The 19,868-nt window shown below is 47.4% G+C and overlaps 9 protein-coding genes across 9 annotated transcripts; 6 read left to right on the top strand and 3 right to left on the bottom strand.

Annotated features, from left to right (window-relative positions):
- Positions 1-372: 372 nt before the first annotated feature.
- On the bottom strand, positions 373-1,848 carry ONS95_002453 (uncharacterized protein; the record flags this gene model as incomplete). Its single annotated transcript, XM_058495710.1, has 4 exons — positions 373-940; positions 988-1,121; positions 1,354-1,644; positions 1,716-1,848. The coding sequence occupies 2 exons, from the start codon at positions 1,846-1,848 to the stop codon at positions 1,451-1,453; spliced, it is 327 nt and encodes a 108-aa protein (XP_058354438.1). The 3' UTR covers positions 373-940; positions 988-1,121; positions 1,354-1,450.
- A 193-nt stretch (positions 1,849-2,041) lies between these two features.
- ONS95_002452 (uncharacterized protein) lies at positions 2,042-2,967 on the top strand. Its single transcript, XM_058495709.1, has 2 exons — positions 2,042-2,488; positions 2,542-2,967. The coding sequence occupies exon 1, from the start codon at positions 2,122-2,124 to the stop codon at positions 2,449-2,451; it is 330 nt and encodes a 109-aa protein (XP_058354437.1). The 5' UTR covers positions 2,042-2,121; the 3' UTR covers positions 2,452-2,488; positions 2,542-2,967.
- Positions 2,968-3,147: 180 nt separating this feature from the next.
- On the top strand, positions 3,148-5,108 carry ONS95_002451 (uncharacterized protein). The gene is made up of 4 exons (XM_058495708.1): positions 3,148-3,657; positions 3,739-3,818; positions 3,874-4,121; positions 4,168-5,108. Exons 1-4 carry the CDS (start codon positions 3,593-3,595, stop codon positions 4,954-4,956), a joined length of 1,182 nt encoding a protein of 393 aa, XP_058354436.1. The 5' UTR covers positions 3,148-3,592; the 3' UTR covers positions 4,957-5,108.
- A 205-nt stretch (positions 5,109-5,313) lies between these two features.
- ONS95_002450 (uncharacterized protein) lies at positions 5,314-6,699 on the top strand (the record flags this gene model as incomplete). The annotated part of the gene is made up of 5 exons (XM_058495707.1): positions 5,314-5,713; positions 5,863-6,022; positions 6,188-6,274; positions 6,320-6,412; positions 6,542-6,699. Exons 1-5 carry the CDS (start codon positions 5,324-5,326, stop codon positions 6,697-6,699), a joined length of 888 nt encoding a protein of 295 aa, XP_058354435.1. The 5' UTR covers positions 5,314-5,323.
- Positions 6,700-6,776: 77 nt separating this feature from the next.
- On the bottom strand, positions 6,777-9,371 carry UBA2 (E1 ubiquitin-activating protein uba2; the record flags this gene model as incomplete). Its single annotated transcript, XM_058495706.1, has 9 exons — positions 9,180-9,371; positions 8,800-8,970; positions 8,384-8,745; positions 8,266-8,330; positions 7,927-8,215; positions 7,586-7,877; positions 7,278-7,536; positions 7,147-7,231; positions 6,777-7,095 (listed from the first exon to the last, which is right to left on the bottom strand). Exons 1-9 carry the CDS (start codon positions 9,252-9,254, stop codon positions 6,777-6,779), a joined length of 1,917 nt encoding a protein of 638 aa, XP_058354434.1. The 5' UTR covers positions 9,255-9,371.
- A 1,206-nt stretch (positions 9,372-10,577) lies between these two features.
- ONS95_002448 (uncharacterized protein) lies at positions 10,578-12,220 on the top strand (the record flags this gene model as incomplete). Its single annotated transcript, XM_058495705.1, has 5 exons — positions 10,578-10,989; positions 11,040-11,084; positions 11,450-11,559; positions 11,614-11,971; positions 12,048-12,220. 5 exons carry the CDS (start codon positions 10,578-10,580, stop codon positions 12,218-12,220), a joined length of 1,098 nt encoding a protein of 365 aa, XP_058354433.1.
- Positions 12,221-12,312: 92 nt separating this feature from the next.
- Positions 12,313-14,928, bottom strand: ONS95_002447 (uncharacterized protein). The gene has a single exon (XM_058495704.1). The coding sequence runs from the start codon at positions 14,720-14,722 to the stop codon at positions 12,512-12,514; it is 2,211 nt and encodes a 736-aa protein (XP_058354432.1). The 5' UTR covers positions 14,723-14,928; the 3' UTR covers positions 12,313-12,511.
- A 69-nt stretch (positions 14,929-14,997) lies between these two features.
- On the top strand, positions 14,998-15,687 carry ONS95_002446 (uncharacterized protein; the record flags this gene model as incomplete). Its single annotated transcript, XM_058495703.1, has 5 exons — positions 14,998-15,032; positions 15,081-15,195; positions 15,253-15,318; positions 15,372-15,494; positions 15,544-15,687. The coding sequence occupies 5 exons, from the start codon at positions 14,998-15,000 to the stop codon at positions 15,685-15,687; spliced, it is 483 nt and encodes a 160-aa protein (XP_058354431.1).
- A 402-nt stretch (positions 15,688-16,089) lies between these two features.
- Positions 16,090-16,594, top strand: ONS95_002445 (uncharacterized protein; the record flags this gene model as incomplete). Its single annotated transcript, XM_058495702.1, has 4 exons — positions 16,090-16,095; positions 16,156-16,193; positions 16,287-16,442; positions 16,528-16,594. The coding sequence occupies 4 exons, from the start codon at positions 16,090-16,092 to the stop codon at positions 16,592-16,594; spliced, it is 267 nt and encodes an 88-aa protein (XP_058354430.1).
- Positions 16,595-19,868: the final 3,274 nt, after the last annotated feature.

The following is a 19,868-nucleotide window of genomic DNA, read 5'->3' as shown; positions in this document are numbered from 1 at the left end:
GTTCATGGTCGTCTCCATTGCTGGTAAGTGGGGGTTCCGGCGGCTCCCTTCCTCGGGCAACTTTAGATCGGCAATTCCATAAAGACCCTCATACTTGGCCGGCAGCTCTTGTAAATAGCACATGTGGCCGTGAACACTCCTGTCGAACTGTGCAGCTGCCGTTTAAGGAATTGGTAGTAGATTGAAGCTGCAGAGGTGTTTCGGTGAGCAAGCTAACGTTTTGTGCCTCCCAATACCTCGGCTTGCAGTTTTAAGGCAAGAGGTGATGTATTTCAGACCTCATAGGAGTGATTATCGCTGTCTTTGACACTCGCTTCATTTTCAGTAAATGAAAACCATTTGCGAAGTGATGCATATTCTTTGAATTATTTAGTCGTTCTTTAAAAGTGGTTGTAAAGTCTATACCCAAGCTTGTCTGACTCCACCACTCGGCTGTACAAAGAACTGTGCCATACTCCTCATATCATTATTACCACAATGTCATGTCTCAAATATTGAATATGGTCAAGTCCCGATCGGCTGAGACTGGGGAAACAGACACGGAAGCACGATGAAAAGGACAACGATAAGATAAGAATATATATAAACCGATCATACGGACTTTAGATAACCCAAGGGCAAGTAGAATTCTAATGTCTCCTCGTGACAAAGCAACAATCTGTTGGGTTTTACAGAAAGTGGCTAAACCATGAGGGGTGTTTGCTCTGCCATCATCTATAGACATTTCAACCCATAGTGTAAAGGGAAGAACGCATATGCTCAAATGGGGTTTGTATGTGTAGACCAAAAGAAATTCACGTCGCGGGATTACTACGAAAAGAAAACGTTCGTTGTATTCGTCCAGATTCTCCAAACTCCAGTTATGCCTACCCTTCCAAAACAATTGTATCCGTCCAACGCCGTGGCATGCATAAGTATAATATCGACCCAGATTCTCATGCTAGTTCTGTTAGCTGAAGTATCAGAACTCTGGAAAGCTTAACTCACTATCAAGGAAATCCGCCGCCATTAACAATTCCAAACACAACTCAGGTGGAATGTCCATGTCAGGTACATCCTCTCGATTCCTGTTCTTGTAGTTGTAGTAGAAGTACTCGGCTACCTTTTCGAGGACAATGCCACTGTCAAACACCCAATGTCAGTTCGTTGAGGTTTGGGGTAACAATGAAAATGTTGAAGAAAAGGCGGTGGAAAAATAAAATCAACAATTTCAACACTCTGATCCACTTTGTAAGGACAGGGGTACGCCAATGAAAAGCTAAGAATAGAGATTGGCATTTCAGCCTTCAAAGCTTCAAGCTTCCCCTGCATGGGTGCAGTCTCTCTCCAGATATTCGGGGGTTTGATACCAACAAGGGCTTGGAGGCATAGTCTCATATCAAGTGTATTGAGAACATCATTCAGCGTCCGTACTTTGCTCCCTAGGAAGCAAGAGGGTCTGTAAGGACTCTTATGGTATAATCATAGACCAAGGCTGCGAAATTTTCCCTGGTATAGCTCCTTCATCTTCCCTAAATATGCGTATGTTTTGGTGTTGGTTCGCAAAGGGTGTGGATGAGTTGGGGAAGGACGAAAAGAAAGGTTGCCGGGCATACTTGATTTCCTCAAAGAAACATCTTCCATCAGTGGATTCCTTGAAGCTACCTGCAGAAAGAGAAGAGTCTCAGCATATCTTCAAAGAATCCGGGGCAACTGGTGGGGTCTGGCACACTTACTCTTGGGGTCCAACATCTTCTTGATGGCACCACTGATGCAAGCCGCCTCCCGCAGAACCACGAATTCGAAGCCATCGCTTGAGATGAGGGTCACGTATTTGCTCAGGGCATGATTCGAGTTTGAGGACGCCATGTCGGAGCGATTGCAGGAAGGTTGATGGGTGAAAAGTCGCCGAACGCGAACAATTCTGTCCGAAGGCAGCGAGACGCGATTAAAGACTTGGCATTCCCAAAGGTCCGCATGCTCGCTAGGGACTTAGTAAGCCAGCGCTGAACGAGTTACAGTACTGCAGACTAAGTATTGTAGCATTCTACATTAAACAGCACGTCTTTGTTTTCCAATGATGTAGAAGCATTTGGCTCTCTGCTCAGTCCTAGGTAATCTATCAAGATAATAACTTCACTAATGCAACGCGACATAATTCATATCTTCACAGCTCTCCCGCATCTCTCCTTTCCTCAAATTCTGGCATTAGATGTAGCATCACGAATCTGGGGCTGTGATGAGAAAAGGTTCACATCTTATCTTCGAACGAACCATAGGGAAATCTTCTTGGATCGCGATGATATTAGTGAACATGAAGCTGAGCCCATGCCCTGCATGGTGTATCTCTGGACTTTTGGATTGCAAGGGCTTCCAGACATAATACTACGTGCTTGTTGTCATTACCTATGGTACAGCTTGAAAGACCGAATGTGGCAAAGGCGACCCAGAGAATCATTTTTCGTATGGTAAAAGTTGCACAATGGTATTTAACGCCCTAAAGAAGCTGGTAAGTTTGCAGTCCTGGGCTTGGCACCACGGCTCAGTGCTGATAGAGTGAAGATGGGATGTCATCCGTTAACTCAAGCTTCATCTGAGGTTCTGTCGGACTGGGGATCATGGCTCGGACAAGCGTCTGTGTGAGGGAACACCACCTATGGGGCGAATTGAACCACTTGAGGCGAGTTTTGTGAAGTGTGTTCATGCTTTTCATGCTGTGGAAGCCACATGGCCATTTTTAGGCGAGAAAATGAAATCATATCTGTCACACGAGCAGAAGGAAACGGTCTGCCGGTTTGTGGTGAGGGGAGCGTTGTAAAGATAGAAAGTCGAAGCCATATACCGCCCCATGGCTCGTTCGGAGACGTTTTACAGAGTACCCTAGTATTCGTAAACAAACTTCAACGGCATGGCCATCCATACCTAGTATATTGACGTCCGGTACTCGACCTACTGGGCAGCTGGGTCGGGTCGGGTACGGCAACCGAGTACGAAGTGCCCTGTTATCGTGGATCTTATCATTATCAGCCTTCGGGGCACACGACAGTCCGCGCCGACGCTGCAATACCTACAAGCCACACCCGCTGGACCTTGGGAAGCAATTGATTACTCGTAGTAGGCTAGTTCTGTAGCCCCTAAAAGAACTCTAAAGATTTTAGACTTTGGGGCGTGGGATGGACCTCCCCGTCCCTACGGTAGGTACCTACTTATACTTTATATTTTGGCGTCAGTGAGAATTTGCGGGCTCAGCCTTCAATTTCAAGCCTTGAGAGGAGAAGTGCGATTAAAGGAAGCAATGCCCCAAGTGTTACGGCATTGCCATCCTCCTCATATGCCTCTTGCCTCTTGCCATTGGTACTTTCTTGATCCCCGTCCACGCCTCACAGCGGGACGGGATCATGGCCGGAGCCACTTTGCGATGAGAAAATGCGGTCCACTTGCTGACTAGGAAGGAGCAGTCAGGCAGCCTTGGCTAGGCTACTCCTTAATTGCTGACCCCGATCCGCCCTAACTTCACACATCTCGGTGGACCATTATTATTCTCTCTTCAACTCTCCTCATGGGCTGCAGGCTGCGAATTCTTGTATCTCTCTTTTCTTGAATATCCTTCATCATGGAGGGAATTGTAAACGCCGTTGGGCGTTTCTTCCTGCACATATACCGCGTATTACTGAACAGGCAAGCATTCTCTTTTCTCCTGTCGATTCTCCCAAGACGCCAATCCCTCCGTCTCGCGCCTCGTGCTGACCGGCCTCGCAGACATTCTTTTCTTGGGCTGCTGAGACATATTCTCATTAACATGACCTTTATCCTGATCTGGATTACAACCTTCAAGAATGGTATGCGCTGCGATCCGGTAGAGCCGCATTCGACTGTCGCTGACTCCCTTCATAGCCTGGCGGATAGACTCCTCGATCCGGCCGGAAATTCACGTAAACGACCTCGAGCAGGCAGACCACATAATATTCGACATCACATTCACAGGAGTCTTCATACAATGCACCGTCGCAGTACTGGGCTATTTCTGGATGTACGCTCTCACGCGACGATCGAAACTCTCCCTCTTGGCAACTGTGCCCCCCTTTGCGCTGAACATTCTCCACGCCGCTACACATACCCTCTGCGGACCTCTTGATGTTTTTGTAAGCGGCAGACACTCCTTCTCATAAGACTATACTGACTTCCTAGGCCTGGCTCTCATATGGCGTAATCCACTTTATTTCCCCCTTTCTCGCGGCATTCTGGCTCTGGCTGTTTGCCTCCCCCGGTGTCGTGTCGATCTTCGCCTGGTGTTTTGGAATACAGAATTGTTTGGGAATAATTACACATCTATCAATGCCCACCGCGGCACCTTGGTATGGCGACCAGTACGGGTATCCGCTCCCTCCCGGAAACTACAGCATGCCAGGTTCTGCCGCAGGACTGGTTCGTGTAGATGACGTGTTGGGCACACATATATACGCAAACGCATTCAAGGCGTCACCCCTTGTATTTGGGGCATTCCCCTCGCTCCATGGAGCCTTCAGTTGCTGCTGTTTCTTGTTTGTCGCGAGATATTCGAGGAGAGGCGCATACTTGCTAGGCTTCTACGTTCTATGGCAATGGTTCTCAACCATGTATCTCCGCCATCATTGGCGTATCGACCTTCTCGGAGGCCTCGCCTATTCTGCATTTGCGTTTTCGATATTCTATAGGAGTTTGCAGCGGATGGACAAAGCGTATACCACAGGAGTCAGCGGTGACAACGGCTGGCAGCGATTGTTCGAAAGCACGAGATTACAGTACTGGTTCGACAAGAAGCCCGAAAAGGGCTATGCAGTTGTTATGGGCGACCGAGAAGATGGAGAGTATGTACGATTGAGCGTAGATGAAGCTGTGCGGAACCACAGGGAGCAAGATTTGGAATCAGCATGGGTCGACGATCGGGGTGCAACATGGAGAACCAGGGATCCAACAGAGCACATGTCGGGCAAATAGATGGTGAAATCTGGACATCAGAACTCTATCCGTTGGTATAGCATTGGAAAATGGGGCTGGACTCGAAGCCTGTAATGATCAGGACATAGCCTCTGGGCTTCGAGATCCGTAATGTGAACATAGGAAAATTAAGATATCAAAACCCATGGAAGATTAAGACCAATGTCACTCAAAAAGTGAAGACTAGCCTTGCTCGTGACATCATACCAATAAAGTGCCAAAATAAACAATAAGCTAGCGAACTCTGTCCCACACCCCTATTCTCGCCTCTTCCACGTGATAAGCCTCAACCTCAAGAAGCCATACCTAGGTACATCGCGACACCACTCCATCTCAGCTGGAGGAATATCAGTCTCAAACCCTCGAAATGAGACCTCTTCCGCTTCGATCCATCACCAATATTCACAGAATTCATTGTTTCAGCTGGAGCTCCGCCCTAACACAGCATATTAGATTCATCGCGTCTGCACCCAGCTCATCAACGTCCAAGCCATCTAGCTCAACCCCAACCCAATCACACTTCCACTTATCCAACAAAACAAGTCTCGTAACTGGCGCATCCCGCGGTATCGGCGCAGCCATCGCTCACGCTCTTGCAAAAGAAGGCGTGAGATGCATTTTGGTCGGCCGGAATAGAGACTTATTGGAAGGTGTGAAGGCAAGCCTGGATAGTGTTGATGAAGCCGAGGAGAAAAGTCATAAAGTCCTTGTTGGCGATGTTGGAGAAGGAGCCTTTTGGGAGGGTATTAGAAAGGAGGTGAGTCTTGGAATTCTCTCTATTTCAGGACTTTTCAAGCCATTTTGCTGCTTGCTCCTTGAGCCTTTCAAGATGAAGGCTTTTGAGGAGATTGGAAAGCATAACCTTGAAAAAGTTGAACAAGACCATTGACGCTTCTTCTCATTTAGGTAAATATCGACATTCTCGTCAACGCAGCAGGTATAACGCACTACTCGCCTCTTTTCGTCACGAGCCCTACTTTGCTCGACGAAGTGCTGCAAACGAATCTCATGGGTACGATGATGGGGTGTAGAGCTGTCGGCAAGGGAATGCTGAGTAGGAAAGGTGGTGAGTCTTACAATATCTTGGTTTTTGACTCGTCTCAAGCTCGAGTCGGATTTCGCTTTTGGTCTGGTTGAACATTGGCTTTTGGGTCCTAATGCTTGAGGTGCAATTTGGGGGAGGATATGGAGATCAGTATCTTTTAGGACAAACGTGACTGACGAGAATTAGGATGCATCATCAATGTGGCATCACTTCTAGGAGTCAAAGGTGGAAAGGGAAGTTCAGCATATGCAGCGAGCAAAGCTGGTGTCGTTGGTAATTTTCCTGCCTCGATACTCTATACTAAGCTGATCATAGCAGGCTTGACAAGAGCACTGGCAGCAGAACTAGGCGAGAAAAACATTCGCGTCAACGTAATCCTACCCGGTTACATCGAGACAGATATGACAGATGGTATGTGCAGACCAATTGCGTTCGGAAAACTACATTCATGCGTTCAAGCCTGGATATAACTAGGCCTCATCTCCTCTCCCCGCCTGTTTTGACGCCCCAAAAATTCGGTTTTCTAATGTACAAGTGTAGCCATGACGCCAGATGCTCGAGCAGCAGCCCTCAACTCCATTCCCCTGAAACGTTTTGGACAGGCCTCTGAGATCGCTGATGCCGCTGTATTCCTGGCTAGGAACAAATATGCAAATAATTGCGTGCTCAATCTCGATGGTGGATTGAGTGCCATATGATCTTCTATCCTGATTTAGATAATGTGGAATCTGGTAGGAAGAGGGCGAAGCGAAGAGCGTGAAAGTAATGACCAGGATCAGTCAATCAGAATGGCACCATCAGCATCGTCCAGAACGATAACACCGCCATCTTGCTCGTCGGTATTCTGCTTTGATTTCTTGCCGGAAGGAATATCATCACCGAGAGCATCGGCGGCGGATCGCTTTACCGCAGAGCCATTGCCATTTGAAAGAGTGACGGAAGAACCGTTACTTTTTAAGGAGGAGCCATTCGTAGCATCTTCGGTGCTGGGCTTCGGAGTTTTCTTTTTGCGTGGGATGGGAGATGTCGGAGCATCATCGTTAGTATCCTTGGTGATGTCCAAGCTCTTAATAGGATTGTCGTCTGCAGTGGTGCTGTGACAAGGGTTAGCACGTGAACAACAAGAGACAGAGATGTGTATATACGATTCCTGAACAGTTAGCACAAGGTTGACGCGAGGGTTTACATCATCTTCGTCAATGACGGTGAGGAAGCTGTCACCCTTGATGCCTATGAAGTATTAGCCGAGGTCATTGGGCAGAGAGTGGTTAAGTACCGAGTTCACTGAGCTTCTTTCTCAAATTATCAGTTTCCTCCACGTCATAAAGTAGGTTATCGCCGTGATTGATGACTATTTCCTCTCCGTAGCCGAGCTCAAGCCGTAAGAATTTTTCAACCAGGTCTTCAAGAGTAGCTCGTGACATGTCAACGAGGAGACGAGTCTGAGCAACACTACAGACAGGGCAGTCCGGATTTGGCAAGCGAAGGCGATCTGATGCCAGGAGCCTTTCCGGGGCAAATGGCGAGAGAAAGATCTGTGCATATTATTATCAAAGAAAACCGGCACTATGGAATCCGACTCACCTCCTTCGTAGAATCGTATTTGCCATCCATAACTTTGAACGACTCAAGGACGCAGAGACCAGCTACAATTGCATTGGTCGTCGCGATTGCTGGAATGATGTTTCCGGCCATCTGCTTGATGTCAAATCGAGACTTGGTCTCGATTCCAAAGACTAGCGAGCGCAGATTTGCACTGGCAGCAACAAAGTCGAGGGTGTCATCATCGTCCTTGTCAAACGTGATCACTGGTTCTGCCGTGATTTCGCCAGAAGTAGCCTTCATCTCTGCCATTCTTCTACTTAGTCTCTCCAAGCTGCAGAGGTGTCAGCACAGCCAGAAATGAGTTCCAAATCCGAGCTTACCTGTCTTTGAAGACTACGATGTTCTCTTCCAGAGTCCAGATCTTCTGGCCATCCTTCAAAATCTTCTGCTTCCTTGATTCTGCATCAGCAGCCTTTTCAAGCGCCGAAGCATAATCAACAGGCTCAGGAGGTCGTCTAGTCTTCCACATTTCCTCCATTGAACGTAATCGAGAGATATCATCCTTGTAAACCTTGTCAAAGAGTAATTGCGGAAATGACTCGGTGCCCATGGCCTCCTTGATTTGCTTCAGAGCTTGCGCCTCTTGACGTAACTTCTCGATTTCCTTGGCTGGAGGCAGGTCAGCAAAGAGTACCAGACCGCCAGATAAGAGAACAAACCATTTTCACTGTCTTCGGTATGGTCCAGTTCTGGGGCTTCTTCCTCGCTAGCACCAAATATTTCACTTGTAGATTTCAGCATCCATTCAATATCCAGCACAGCAAGCAGCGAAATTACCTCAACAGATAACTCTTGCCCCAAACAATGCAATGAATAGGCTGGCTAGGTGTGCTCCGGATTGTGCATACAGGGAAGCTCTTCGGTGTCTCCTTGGGCGAGCAGTCGTAGCATGCTGTCGTGCCTTTCTTGATAACCTGAACCTGGCCATTGAATCCAGTCGTACCACTTTCAATGAGAGGAACATCCGCAGCCAGGCACATCTTATTAACATGTCTCCGTGCCTCCAAGTTATCCAGAGCATTGAAGACCATGGTGAAGCCCTTGAACCAGTCGACATTAAACTGCGGATCCTTGATGTTCGCATGGTGAGCCTCGAGCTTCACGTTTGGGTTGAATCTATGCGCCGCATCCTTAGCTACCTATTTTTCCAGCAATCAGTATGTCTCTTCTTATTCTGCCAGTATGCAACCGACCAAAGCTTTCGACTTCTTGATATGCTCGTGCCTGAAGAGGAATTGCCGGTTGAGATTGCTCAGATCGATGGTGTCGAGATCAACAATATGGACTTCGCCGAAGCCAGAAAGAACGAGATTCTTGAGTAGTTCGCATCCAATGCCTCCTGCGCCGACCATGAGAATCTTTGCCTGTTCCAAAACGTTAGCAAACGATCTTAACTGCACGAGGCGCAACGCTTCAAGCAACCGCCGCTCTTGCTGAGAAGCTCAGCGGGCCAGATGAAAGCAAGAAAAGCTCTACTTCGAGGACTCGGAGGTGGCTTCTGCCTTCATTCCGTTGACTCTGCACCGTTGAGGAAGAAGAGATGCTCAGAGTCGAGGCTCTGTGAAATTCTCACCTCTTTCACACGTCTGTTTAATGGAGGACCGAGCGACTTGGAGTTGTAGTAATCGCGCTTCGTAATTGAAGCCATCGCGTTGGATGCTGGCTGTTCGCCCAGTCACTAAAGAAGTAGATTGGGCGAAGGAACAAGGTAGAGCTGTGGAAAGATGGTGAAAGAGGAGGGTTGTTTGCGCCTCGATAATCGGCCAGGTACGAGACAAGCTCCGGCCTTGATTGGAGACGCGACCAACAGGCACCTCGCGATACGATAACTCACTCCTGCCTAAGCGAGGGAGGCCTGCAGATGCTTATCAGTTTAAGTGGTGTCAGAGTAGCGATATGGATTTATGGATTTATGGATTTATGGATTTATGGATTTATGGATTTATGGATTTATGGATTTATGGATTTATGGATTTATTTTTATTTTGAAAGTCACTTGATATTGATACGTAAGGAACTTCGATACTGTTCAGTTTCAATTTCCATATAGTCTTTTGATGATATTGAGTTGACTGTTGCACACCTCTTTCATCATCCGCTACCTAGGTAGATGTTGACCTCCAAGCCATTCCACGTGCTGTGTTACTTCAACACATAGACAGTTTACCTGTCAACAATGTTGTACAACGCATGTTCGACAAGTCAAGTATCAAATGTCCTTAAGGGAATTGTAGCAAGACATTTTGACTACTTGGAAGAAGTGGGCAGGCAATTGACCACAGCCCTAGGCCCATCAACAGGTAGCTACTACAGCATCGACCTAGCGTTTATCCGAACAGAAGCAGTGTCTTCACTGTCATATTTGATACTGTCGAGAAAAACAAAGAGCTACCCAGAGCATTACAGGATTGCAAAGCCGTTTAAATGTTTAATAACTTATTTTTCTGCCAGAGTCAAGACTTTTTGCTTGCCAAGCTTAATGTATTCCGTGATACAGCAGTTTCTTATTTACTTTACAACAGCACTGATAGGGCTAAAGATGCTGGACTTTGAAGACAGCCTGTAATGCTCAGAGTCCTCTTCTCTTGAATCTTCCTAGCAAGCTCTCTTCCCAGATATCGTCAAAAGCAATTTCGTGAAAAACTAGTCCATTTTGGGCATGGCTCGGAAGCTGAAACGGGAGCAAAGCAAACCAGTCTTATTTTGTTATCAGTTTGCATAGATAGCTTCATCTTGTTTCGAGGACCTGGAAACTTTCAATTCTCTCCCCCTTCTTTACGTCTATTAGTCTCGGTAATCTTCGGACGATTACGGCGTCCTAAGATATTCGATAATTCAGAGAGACAGCCCTTGAGACCTCATCGTCAAAGGCTTCCTAACAACTGCAAGTCGAGTCGAGCTGTTCGCTAAGCTTTATTTCTCTTCCGACAAATTGCGGGCTTTGAAGGCCCTGCCCTTACAAGGTATCGCGATGTCAGATGATGAGCCGGATCATGATCTCCTTGACTTTCTCCGCCAGCATTTCCAAAAGACTGCTATAGCTCCCGCAATTCCAGAGACACAGGTCCTGGAAGGAGCGGAATATGTCTACGACAATGCCATTGACGTAGCGATCGACTACCAGTCAACAAAAGTAGCAGCCGCTATGATCTATGATCAAATGCAAAAGAAGGAGTACTCAACGAAAACTTGGTCATCACATGAGCTGCACCCAAAAGCGAAGGATGAGAGCACTGTAGCATTTATATTTACTATGGACTTGTTGAATTTCTCATTTTGGTCTGAGAAAGATGATGACGAGAGATTCGCTATCGAGTACCAGGGGAAGACGTGGACTGGGTATTGGAGTCTGGTTGCTGCTTTGCAAAGAGCTCTTGAAGAGGGTTAGTTCAACCTACTTCTTCGCCTGATGAAGCTTATCTTCTCTTTGCAGGTATTCCCATAACTTCCTCGGATTTTTGGCAGAATGAAGACGAATGTAAGGTATTTCTATTTCGAAACAGGCCAAAGTGGGCTATATCAATTCATCTTGTGGTTTCGTTTGCTTTACCATGAATTCTTGCTCTCAGATCTTTTTGGAACGCTTGCTGGGAATTGGCGATGTCAAAAATCTGCTTTGGTAGGAATGGCGTGTTGGCTCCTTTTCACATTATGTCGTGCTTGGCAAAACTGGAGCAGATTTATGAACAGGGTCCACGCCAGCAAGTCAACAGGTTCAACGATTCTTTATCTGTAGATAAGTCTACTATCTAGGAAGAACGCCCAGACAATTTCCGTCTGATCTTCAATGTCGTTAAAGTCATTGCTCTACATGCATCTTACACACTGAGCTGACCTGTATAGTCACAGAAGAAGTCTTGAAGCACGTCTTCCGAAGCTCAACAGAAGAAGTAATTCCCCTTCTCAAAGAACGGTTCGCCTGCCTCCGTGAAGCCGGGCAAATCCTCTACGAAGTAACTTTAGCTTCCCTTTTCCACTCCCTGCCTCCTTGCACTAACACCTTGCAGAAATATCAATGCAGTTTCACCAATTGTATCGATCAAGCTAATCACTCTGCTGCCGGTCTCGTGAACCTCCTAGCAGAAAACTTCCCCTGCTTCAATGATGTTGTTCGATTTGAGAACAGGAAAAGCGTGCGTCTTCTCAAGCGTGCCCAAATCTGCGTGGCTGATCTCTGGGCCGCTTTTGAAGGCGAGACCTTTGGCGATTTTGACGATATCGATAAGATTACTATGTTTGCGGATTATCGTGTTCCGCAGATTTTGAATACGCTGGGGTGTCTGTGGTATAGTCCGCTGCTGGATCACGCTGTGAGGCAAAAGAAAGAGATTGAGAGTGGACATACATGGGAGATTCAAATGAGAGGTATGTGCTATTGAACCGATCCATTCAAGAGAGAGAATTCGGAAGACAAAGTAACTAACTGCTGCAAAAATTGTAGGATGTAGCATCTGGTGCGTTGAACTGATCCGGAGAGAGATTTTAAGAAACCATCCAGACGCGAAGATCAATGCCATTCTGATTGATTTCTTTCTTTATGATACGATGAAGGAAAGGGAAGGGGCTGGAAAGGATGAGATACCCCATCATAGAACTCGTAGCATCTGGTACTAAGATGCTAGTACAACGAATGAAACGTAATTCACGCCCCTTCTTCTCCTTGCTGAGGGCATCACCGCAAGAATGGCAGAAACTGGCGGATAGAGTCTTCCTTTAATGCTTATTCATTTTACACCTGGCAAAATATCTATGTACCTTTACTGCTCAGCCTAAAATGCTTCGTCTTTGCCATGCTCCATACCCAGTGACTCCAAATCCCATAACCTATAACGCCTGTTCTACCATATGCATCATCTATGTACAGGGGGTCTCGCTATGCATAGGTCCACCCCTTGCATTTATTTCTCAAGAAGCGGCTGCTGCCTCCAGCTCAATCTCATCTCTTATAGTTTCGATGGGCATGGAGATGGGGAATGGCGACTGGCGAGGCCTGATAGGTAAGCTTAGTGACGGGCGAAAAGACGCACCGTCGCTTGACCTCAGAGCCACCCCCTTTGGTAAGGTAAAACGCTTCACGGCGGGCAGACCAGACTGCTTCACAGTCTCAACTTCCTGTTTCAATTCTGGCTCGCGAAGCCGCAAGAGTAAGCGGCGCTTCGCAATGAAAGCTGCGCTTGGAGGATGATGGTCAAGCGAAGTGAGGGCTGCATCGTATTTTGCCTTTTGATCATCCGACAGCTGGGCGTATAATACGGACGTCAACTCCGATTCGAAGATCAGGATGTCCTTCTGTCGCGCATCCACCAAAAGTCCTAAAGCTTCTAGTCGACTCCAACGACTAGCAATTTCTAGATTTCCCTGGTGCTTTGCGCGGAGCTTTTCTTCAGTAGCATAGTCCTCCATCACTTGCATTGAGAGACCGATATCCAGAGCTTGCTGTACTTCCGGCGTTTCTTGTGAGTCAAAATCGCCTGCTTTGGCGGGTCTAGTCAAGCTCAGAGATTGATTCAGTGAGACCGTGAAATCAGCGCAACGATTGAGAGCTTCGTCAAGAGACTCGAGATGCATGTAATGTAACAAATCCTGTAGAGCATCCCAGGATGCTTTGATGGGGAGACTTTTGGGGGATTTGAGAGATGTGTCAAAACCACACATGACCAATAGCTGATGAATGAGCTGGCGAAGATCCTCGGTATAGACCGTCGCCATATATCCTACCCCCTTTTCCCATAACGAAAGAATGTTTCGAAGCAATGATAATCCAACCATCAGATTCGTCTGATCCACGCAAGCGCGGATGACAGAACAGAGGGTATCCTGATGGACCACATGCCCTTCATTTAAAGCAGACCGAATATGGCGGACAGCTGATTGAAGGCCCACCAATTCTAAGCTACCCTTGATCAACGAATCGAAAATTGCGGCGTTCCGGGGTGTTTTCTGATGCAATGCTTGGTCCCTAAGAATTGTCTTCTTGTTCATTGCCCATTCCTGAACTGCTGGCCTGACCAAATATTCAAGATCTCGCTTCTTGATCCTCATGCAAGGAGTCATATCTGGGCCCTTTCGAGTTGCTTGCATCCGTGAAACTATTGACCGAAAGCCATTGGAATCTCCCTTGGATCGGTAGTGATCTAGGATAAGCTTAACGGTCGTTCGACTGGGTTTGAATTTGCTATCGTGCAAAAAAGAGTTCACCACCAGTTGCCCAAGATGTGGTTGCCCTAGCCGCGTAAATTCGGCGAGCAAGAGATTGTATGTCACCATGCTGGGAGGACTGGTAGAAACTAGCATGTTGTAGGATATTTTTGCCAGCATCAGGTTGATAGCATTCCGATCATTTGGATCCGTGATTCTGCAAAGTGCGTGCAGAGACCGATGAAGATCTTCCCGTTGGTCCTTGACAGTATCACTGTCTTTCCATTCGTACAAAGGCAAGATATCGAAGCCCGCCATCAATGACTGTAACCGGTCTCTCATTTGGATCGTCTGAAGCAGAATGTCTGAATTGCCTTGAACGGTCTCTACTGTCAAGATCTTGGACCACGCTAGAAACTGGTATGCTAGGCGTCCAACCATGTCCTGCATCCTTACTAAATGCATTGGTTTTTTCGGCTCTCGCGCAGGTAACTCCAAATCTGGTTCCTCTACCACGAAAGAAGATTCATCTTCTAGTTGGCTTCCCATGTTCCTAAGCTTCGTCTCCAGGTCGGAGTTGTGCCCAACCGCTGGACCACGCACTGCCGTCGGTATGTAGTGTACCTCGCATCGTCTTGTCGTTTTCCATTTCGAGAGAAAGCCAGTCGCAGCATTGGCCTCTGCAGCTTCTGTATTTGCCGGTCGTCCGGGTGTCCTTTCAATCGTAGGTGTTCCGGCTTTGGCTTCTGCAATCACCCGGTCCCATTCCTTCCTCCTCTCCTCCTTAACTCTCATATCTGCTACGGCTGCAGTTGCCAGTATCGTTGAGTAGCACGCAGTGAATACATCGCTAACTTTGACTCGGCGTTTCCCAGCTGCAGTCGTGGTCCGCCGTGCTATGTTTGTTGCCGTGTGTAGACATGAGCGACAGCTACATGATGTCCTGGCCTGCGCAGCGCGAGACCAAAGAACGTGCATTATCGCACCATGCTGAAGCTGTCGAATACTGGTGAAGCTACTTCAGGTACTTTAGTCCCAATGAGAGCGTTCAAATGATGGTAATTGAGTGAAGTGAAGGTGATTTAGCAGTGAGGTTGGACGTCAAATGATTGTTTGGCGACGGGACTCAATCAAGTGGGCCATTTCGCCGCTTTTACTCCCTCTGTGCTGCCCTTCCCCTCCATATGAACCCCGCCAAAATCTCAACTCGAGCAACTCTCACCTTCAATAGCAAACCACATCATCCCGCCACGATGATGATCCTTACGCTCACGGCAGACTTGACAGGGTGAGAATTTGCAAGACTAAGTGAGAAGTCTTTGCTGAACTTTCACAGTGTCACCGACTTGAGACCCGACGACACCCCTGAGAACCCTTTCTGGTACACTTTCAAAGTCCAGTGCACCTCGTGCAGAGAGATTCATCCAAATTTCGTGAATGTCAGCCGATTTGTGAGTGGCAAACATTTTTGGCTTATATTTACCCAAAACTGATGGCTGTTCACCTAGGAAGCAAATGACATGAGCGGTAGTCGAGGAGAAGCCAACTTTGTCTGGAAATGCAAGTCATGCAAGGTATGTGATTTCTTCTGACCGAGCATTTCGATCTTAGCAAACACGTTTTTTAGAGAGAGTCATCTGCAACTATCAAGGAGCCTCCCATCTCCTACAAGCAAGCCTCTCCACCAACTCGTCAGAAGGTCATTGAGTTCGATTGCAGAGGACTTGAATTTACAGAATTTAGACCTGAAGTATGGCTATCTCTTCTCTCTTTAGGTAACCTTTGCTGAACCCAAATAGGGCGAATGGCTCGCAACTGGTATCGAGTCGGGCAGTAAGTTTACAGCTATTGAGCTCACTGAGGGAGAGTGGTTCGACTACGACGAGAAAGCCGGAGACGAAGTCAGCATTAAAGATCTGAAGTGGGAGATCAGAAGAAACTGATTATCAACGAAGATGTTATGAATGCGATAGGATACCGAGATTACATACCTAGCCTATCTGTAATCGTTAAACTATGTTGTCGAACCAAAAGAAGACATAGACGATGTCTGATAGCGGAACTAGTAAGAAATGTTCTGGAAAAAAAAACTTGCTTTGCTTGTTTCGTAAATGTATCCGATCTCTTGATACCTGTTGAACATATGAAAATTAATTACCAGCTATTAATTAATCAGTTGTGACATTTTGCTTCCAGCGTTCAAGAGGACGACAGAAGGGTCAGCCTTGCAGCTCGCTAGCTAGAACGGCCGTTTAAAGCGGCAACAGGGCAGCCTCAATATTTCTAGACAGCGAGCTTCACCTTTTCCACGCGACTTGTCACGCAATTCTTTCGCAACCGCCAAAATGAGTGTAAGCACATCTCCATATCCCTCTCAGATACCTTACAAAGGACTAATACTCGATTGCTAGTTCGTACCTATCAACCCGCGGCCTATGCTGCAAAATCTGTAAGTTGTCACTACCCCAAATTCAATCCCCTCGACTGCTACCATGCCGAATACTGGATCGCGAAGTCATACTGACTTGGAGAATGTGCTTAGGGTCAATGAAGAAGTTGTTATCCGTCTGAAGTGGGGTCAAACAGAGTACAAAGGCCGTCTGGTCAGCATAGACAGCTACATGAACATTCAACTGTCAGGCGCAGAAGAGTGGATTGACCAGGAGATGACGAGCGTACTTGGACAAGTTCTTATACGGTATGTACAAGGAGTCAGGGGATGCGCTTGACTAGAGCGTCGGAATGAGGGGCATGCGAAGAGATGGGGCTGATGATTCGAACAGCTGCAACAACGTTTTGTGGATTCAAGGCGCAAACCAAAACAATGGAGATACGAAGATGGAGGGATGAACTGAAGGATCTGGGCGGGGTTGAGAGAATGAGTCCCTACGAAGCTGGTTGTGGTACTGCACAGATTACGGATGGTATGGGAGGGGCAAAGCAGATTGACGACCAAAAGTTCACTGGTTTATCAAATGGGGCAAGGCGTTCTAGATGCAAGTTTTGACTTGCCAGGGCATAAATGCAATGGATTTCGAGACTGGGAAAGCTACGAAATCATAGGTCTAAGCAGGAACATGCAGAAGCTGTACCACGACCGTTGCCTAGGCGATATGTGAGAGTGAAGCTCACATGAGACATCCTACTTTTCGGCTACTTCCCATCTCGCTCATTCCTAGCCTCATTCTCTTGCCTTGTCCAACCATGACAAAGGCCTCTACGAGCCACTCATACCATACTTTTCTGTCATCCGTCTGTCTCCAAATACTGACTTCCAGCTCTGAATCATCTGGGAAGTAGAGGGCGTTCTAGAAAGTACGTTAGAAAGGCGCCCAGAAGCGTTTCAAGCAGTACATACCTTCAAAGGAAAGAATATGGGGAACCAGGAGATCATGTCCTTGCTCTTGGCATCGATTGTGTCTGGTCTGGTGCTCAACTCGACAATTCCGTTGTCACCACCATCGTAGAGAACTGCCTCAAAATATCCAGCCAGTCCACTGACTACACCTCTGTCCTTGCACACGAATTTCAGCTTCGCAGAACGTGTGTTGTGTTCATTAGCACCATCACCACCTGACATACTGCCGCCGCCCCCACCACTGACACCACCTCCTCTTCGAGCTTCTGCAATGGCAAGTGTTGAGCTTGGAAGAGGATGGACAAACTCCCAAGCCTGTTGAATCCGTGGATGATCCGGAACAGCAGTCGCTAGGTAATCGATTGCATGGAGCATCACAACGTAGGGTGTTTCTGTGGCAGTATCGTCTGTGATAGCACGATGCGAGATATCCGCGAATAGTCTTGGTGCGAGGATTGGTGTTAAATGCGCAGTGTAGGAGCTGGGAATCGAGATGCCATACTGTGGCGCCAGAACGTGCTGAACACCGTCCAAGCATTCGGGCGACAGTTCATTATCAGCAAAAGAGCCAAGAAGTTCAGACACAAGGATGTCTACTTTGCCGTACGGCGAAGAAGGGGCGCTAGTGCTTGTAGTGATAGCCTGTCCAATGGGTCCTGATGTATTGCGGAGCGGGCCTTTCCAAGCTCTCATATCGCTCTTGACAACGTTGACCGCACGGCCCCAGTCTTCTTCATTGTGCCGTTGAAGCAACACATAAGCATTTGGGTTCTTCTCAACAGCCCAAACTTCAACCGCCACTCCAGTGATCTCACTTGCCTTCAAAGCCCGGGTTACTAAAGGACCACGTCCAGACCCAGCAACAGCTATAACTACTGCACCAGTTGGGCTTGAAGTAGGCTTGTGTTGTTCAGACCAGTCACTTAAAGCCTGGACTATGGCACGCTCGTACCAGTCATACTTGACTGGATCCTTCTCAAAGACTTCGTAAGTCACTGACTCCAAATTGTCCGTTAGCGGCTGAAGTGGAGCTTGAAGATAGTCCTGGTACCCGGAGCCAAACTTCTCGAGAGCCGTGCGACTTGGCTGATTTCTCTGTAGGTATCGAATGTAGACCAAATGAGCTGCAAAGTCCTTGCTTTTGGATTTTAGCTTTTGAGAAAATTCAATTGCTTCGGCAGGTGTTGGCGATACTGACCCCGACGCATCTACTACCACGCTTGGTGATGGGAAACCATCAGCAGTGGGCGTGAGTTGCGTGGGGTCTTCCAAGCCAGGAATAGGTCCAACATCGCAGAGCAAAAGCCAGGGCGGTTGTTTCAGGCGCATGTAGCGAGATATGAGGCTTTGGTGACCTTTGCTAAGAACAGGATGGCCTCCCTTGTTCTTGAGGAAAGTTGATGGCGTGAAGGAGAGTAACCTCAATGGCTCAGCAAACCAGCGAGACTGTAGTGACTCAACTGGAAGCTGACGGGGAAGTGCAAGTGCTAGGCGGGGTGTATTAGCTTTGATTCTCCAGGAATGTATATATGGCGGAGCGGGAACAGTACCTTCAGAGGTGTAATAGGCGCTCCGAAGGGTCTCAGTTCTCGCACATACAACATGAAATGCCTCACGAGTAGATGAAGTGTGGGAAATTGGATGGTTCCATTGGTTTCTTACCTACTGAGAGTCTTGCACTGTATTTACATACACTTCGAATCAAATTCCACGCATCCCAAGTCTCGTACAGATCAATATCCTTGTTTACTTTTCCAAGTGCTGATTCCGATCTTTGTTCTCTGGCAAATGGACGTAGGTCGCCGATCATTTCTTTAGCCTCTTCATTTCCATACATTGGAATGTGAATAGCCATCTGTAAGTAACTGCCAATATTGAGTGCTTCTTGAATTGCTCGAGCATATTGTATAAGACCGTCATTATCGGTTGACCCGCTGCTGTAGGCTCTTGGGCCGGGAATAACAATGTTCCCAACCCCACAGAATGAAGCATAAGCTATTTCGATGTTGAGTACCTGGCGAGAGATATTGGCAATAAGAGGGTCGGGTGAGCATAGATCGATCCATGGGCTGGAATAAGCAATTATTTGAGAGACTGTGTCTCCCGGCGTGAGTGGAGTATCGACAGGATTTAATGGAGGTATGATCGGAGCAGGTGGGATGCTATGAGCGGCGGCGGACGAATCAATATCTGACAATTCAGAAAGGTAGGTAGATATTAGAGTAAGAACTCTGGAGTGGAAATGGGGGCTTGTAATGGGACTGGTGAGCATATCATACTAATGCGCATTAGCATCTAGTCGTTCCGGGACCGTGGGGCACACTTACTCCAACATCTTGAGCCTGTCGTAGAACAAAGTCTGTAACAGGCAGAGGCCGTTTGGACTCATGGTGGCCCACGTAGAAAGTTGGCGTATAGTCATCCACGGGAGAAGAGGGTTCGGCATCTGCGCCAGGAACAGGATGTGAGGATGCCATGGTATTAACCAGTAGATGGGGAGAGAAAGAAGCTCAAAAAGATGGTGCCGCGCAGTGATGCGAAATGCATAGATGTCGCAAACAAACACAGAATCGAGCTCTCATAAGCACTTTTATGCAGACTATGCGAATATGCTGGTCTTCATTTATTGCGTGGCATACAATCAGTGCTCCAGATGGCGGGGTGAAAACTCCATCCAGGGTGTATTGCAGAATTTCGAGATCATACCCGAAGAATACCCGCCACACGTGATACATCAATTTCTCTCACTGCTATTTGTTCTACCTT

This window comes from Cadophora gregata (genome assembly GCF_030347475.1).
Source record: "Cadophora gregata isolate MNR1 chromosome Unknown scaffold_11, whole genome shotgun sequence".
NCBI classification, from domain to species: Eukaryota; Fungi; Ascomycota; class Leotiomycetes; order Helotiales; family Ploettnerulaceae; genus Cadophora; species Cadophora gregata.
The sequence above is the reverse complement of the archived record's forward strand: the minus strand, read 5'-3'. Positions and strand labels throughout refer to the sequence as shown.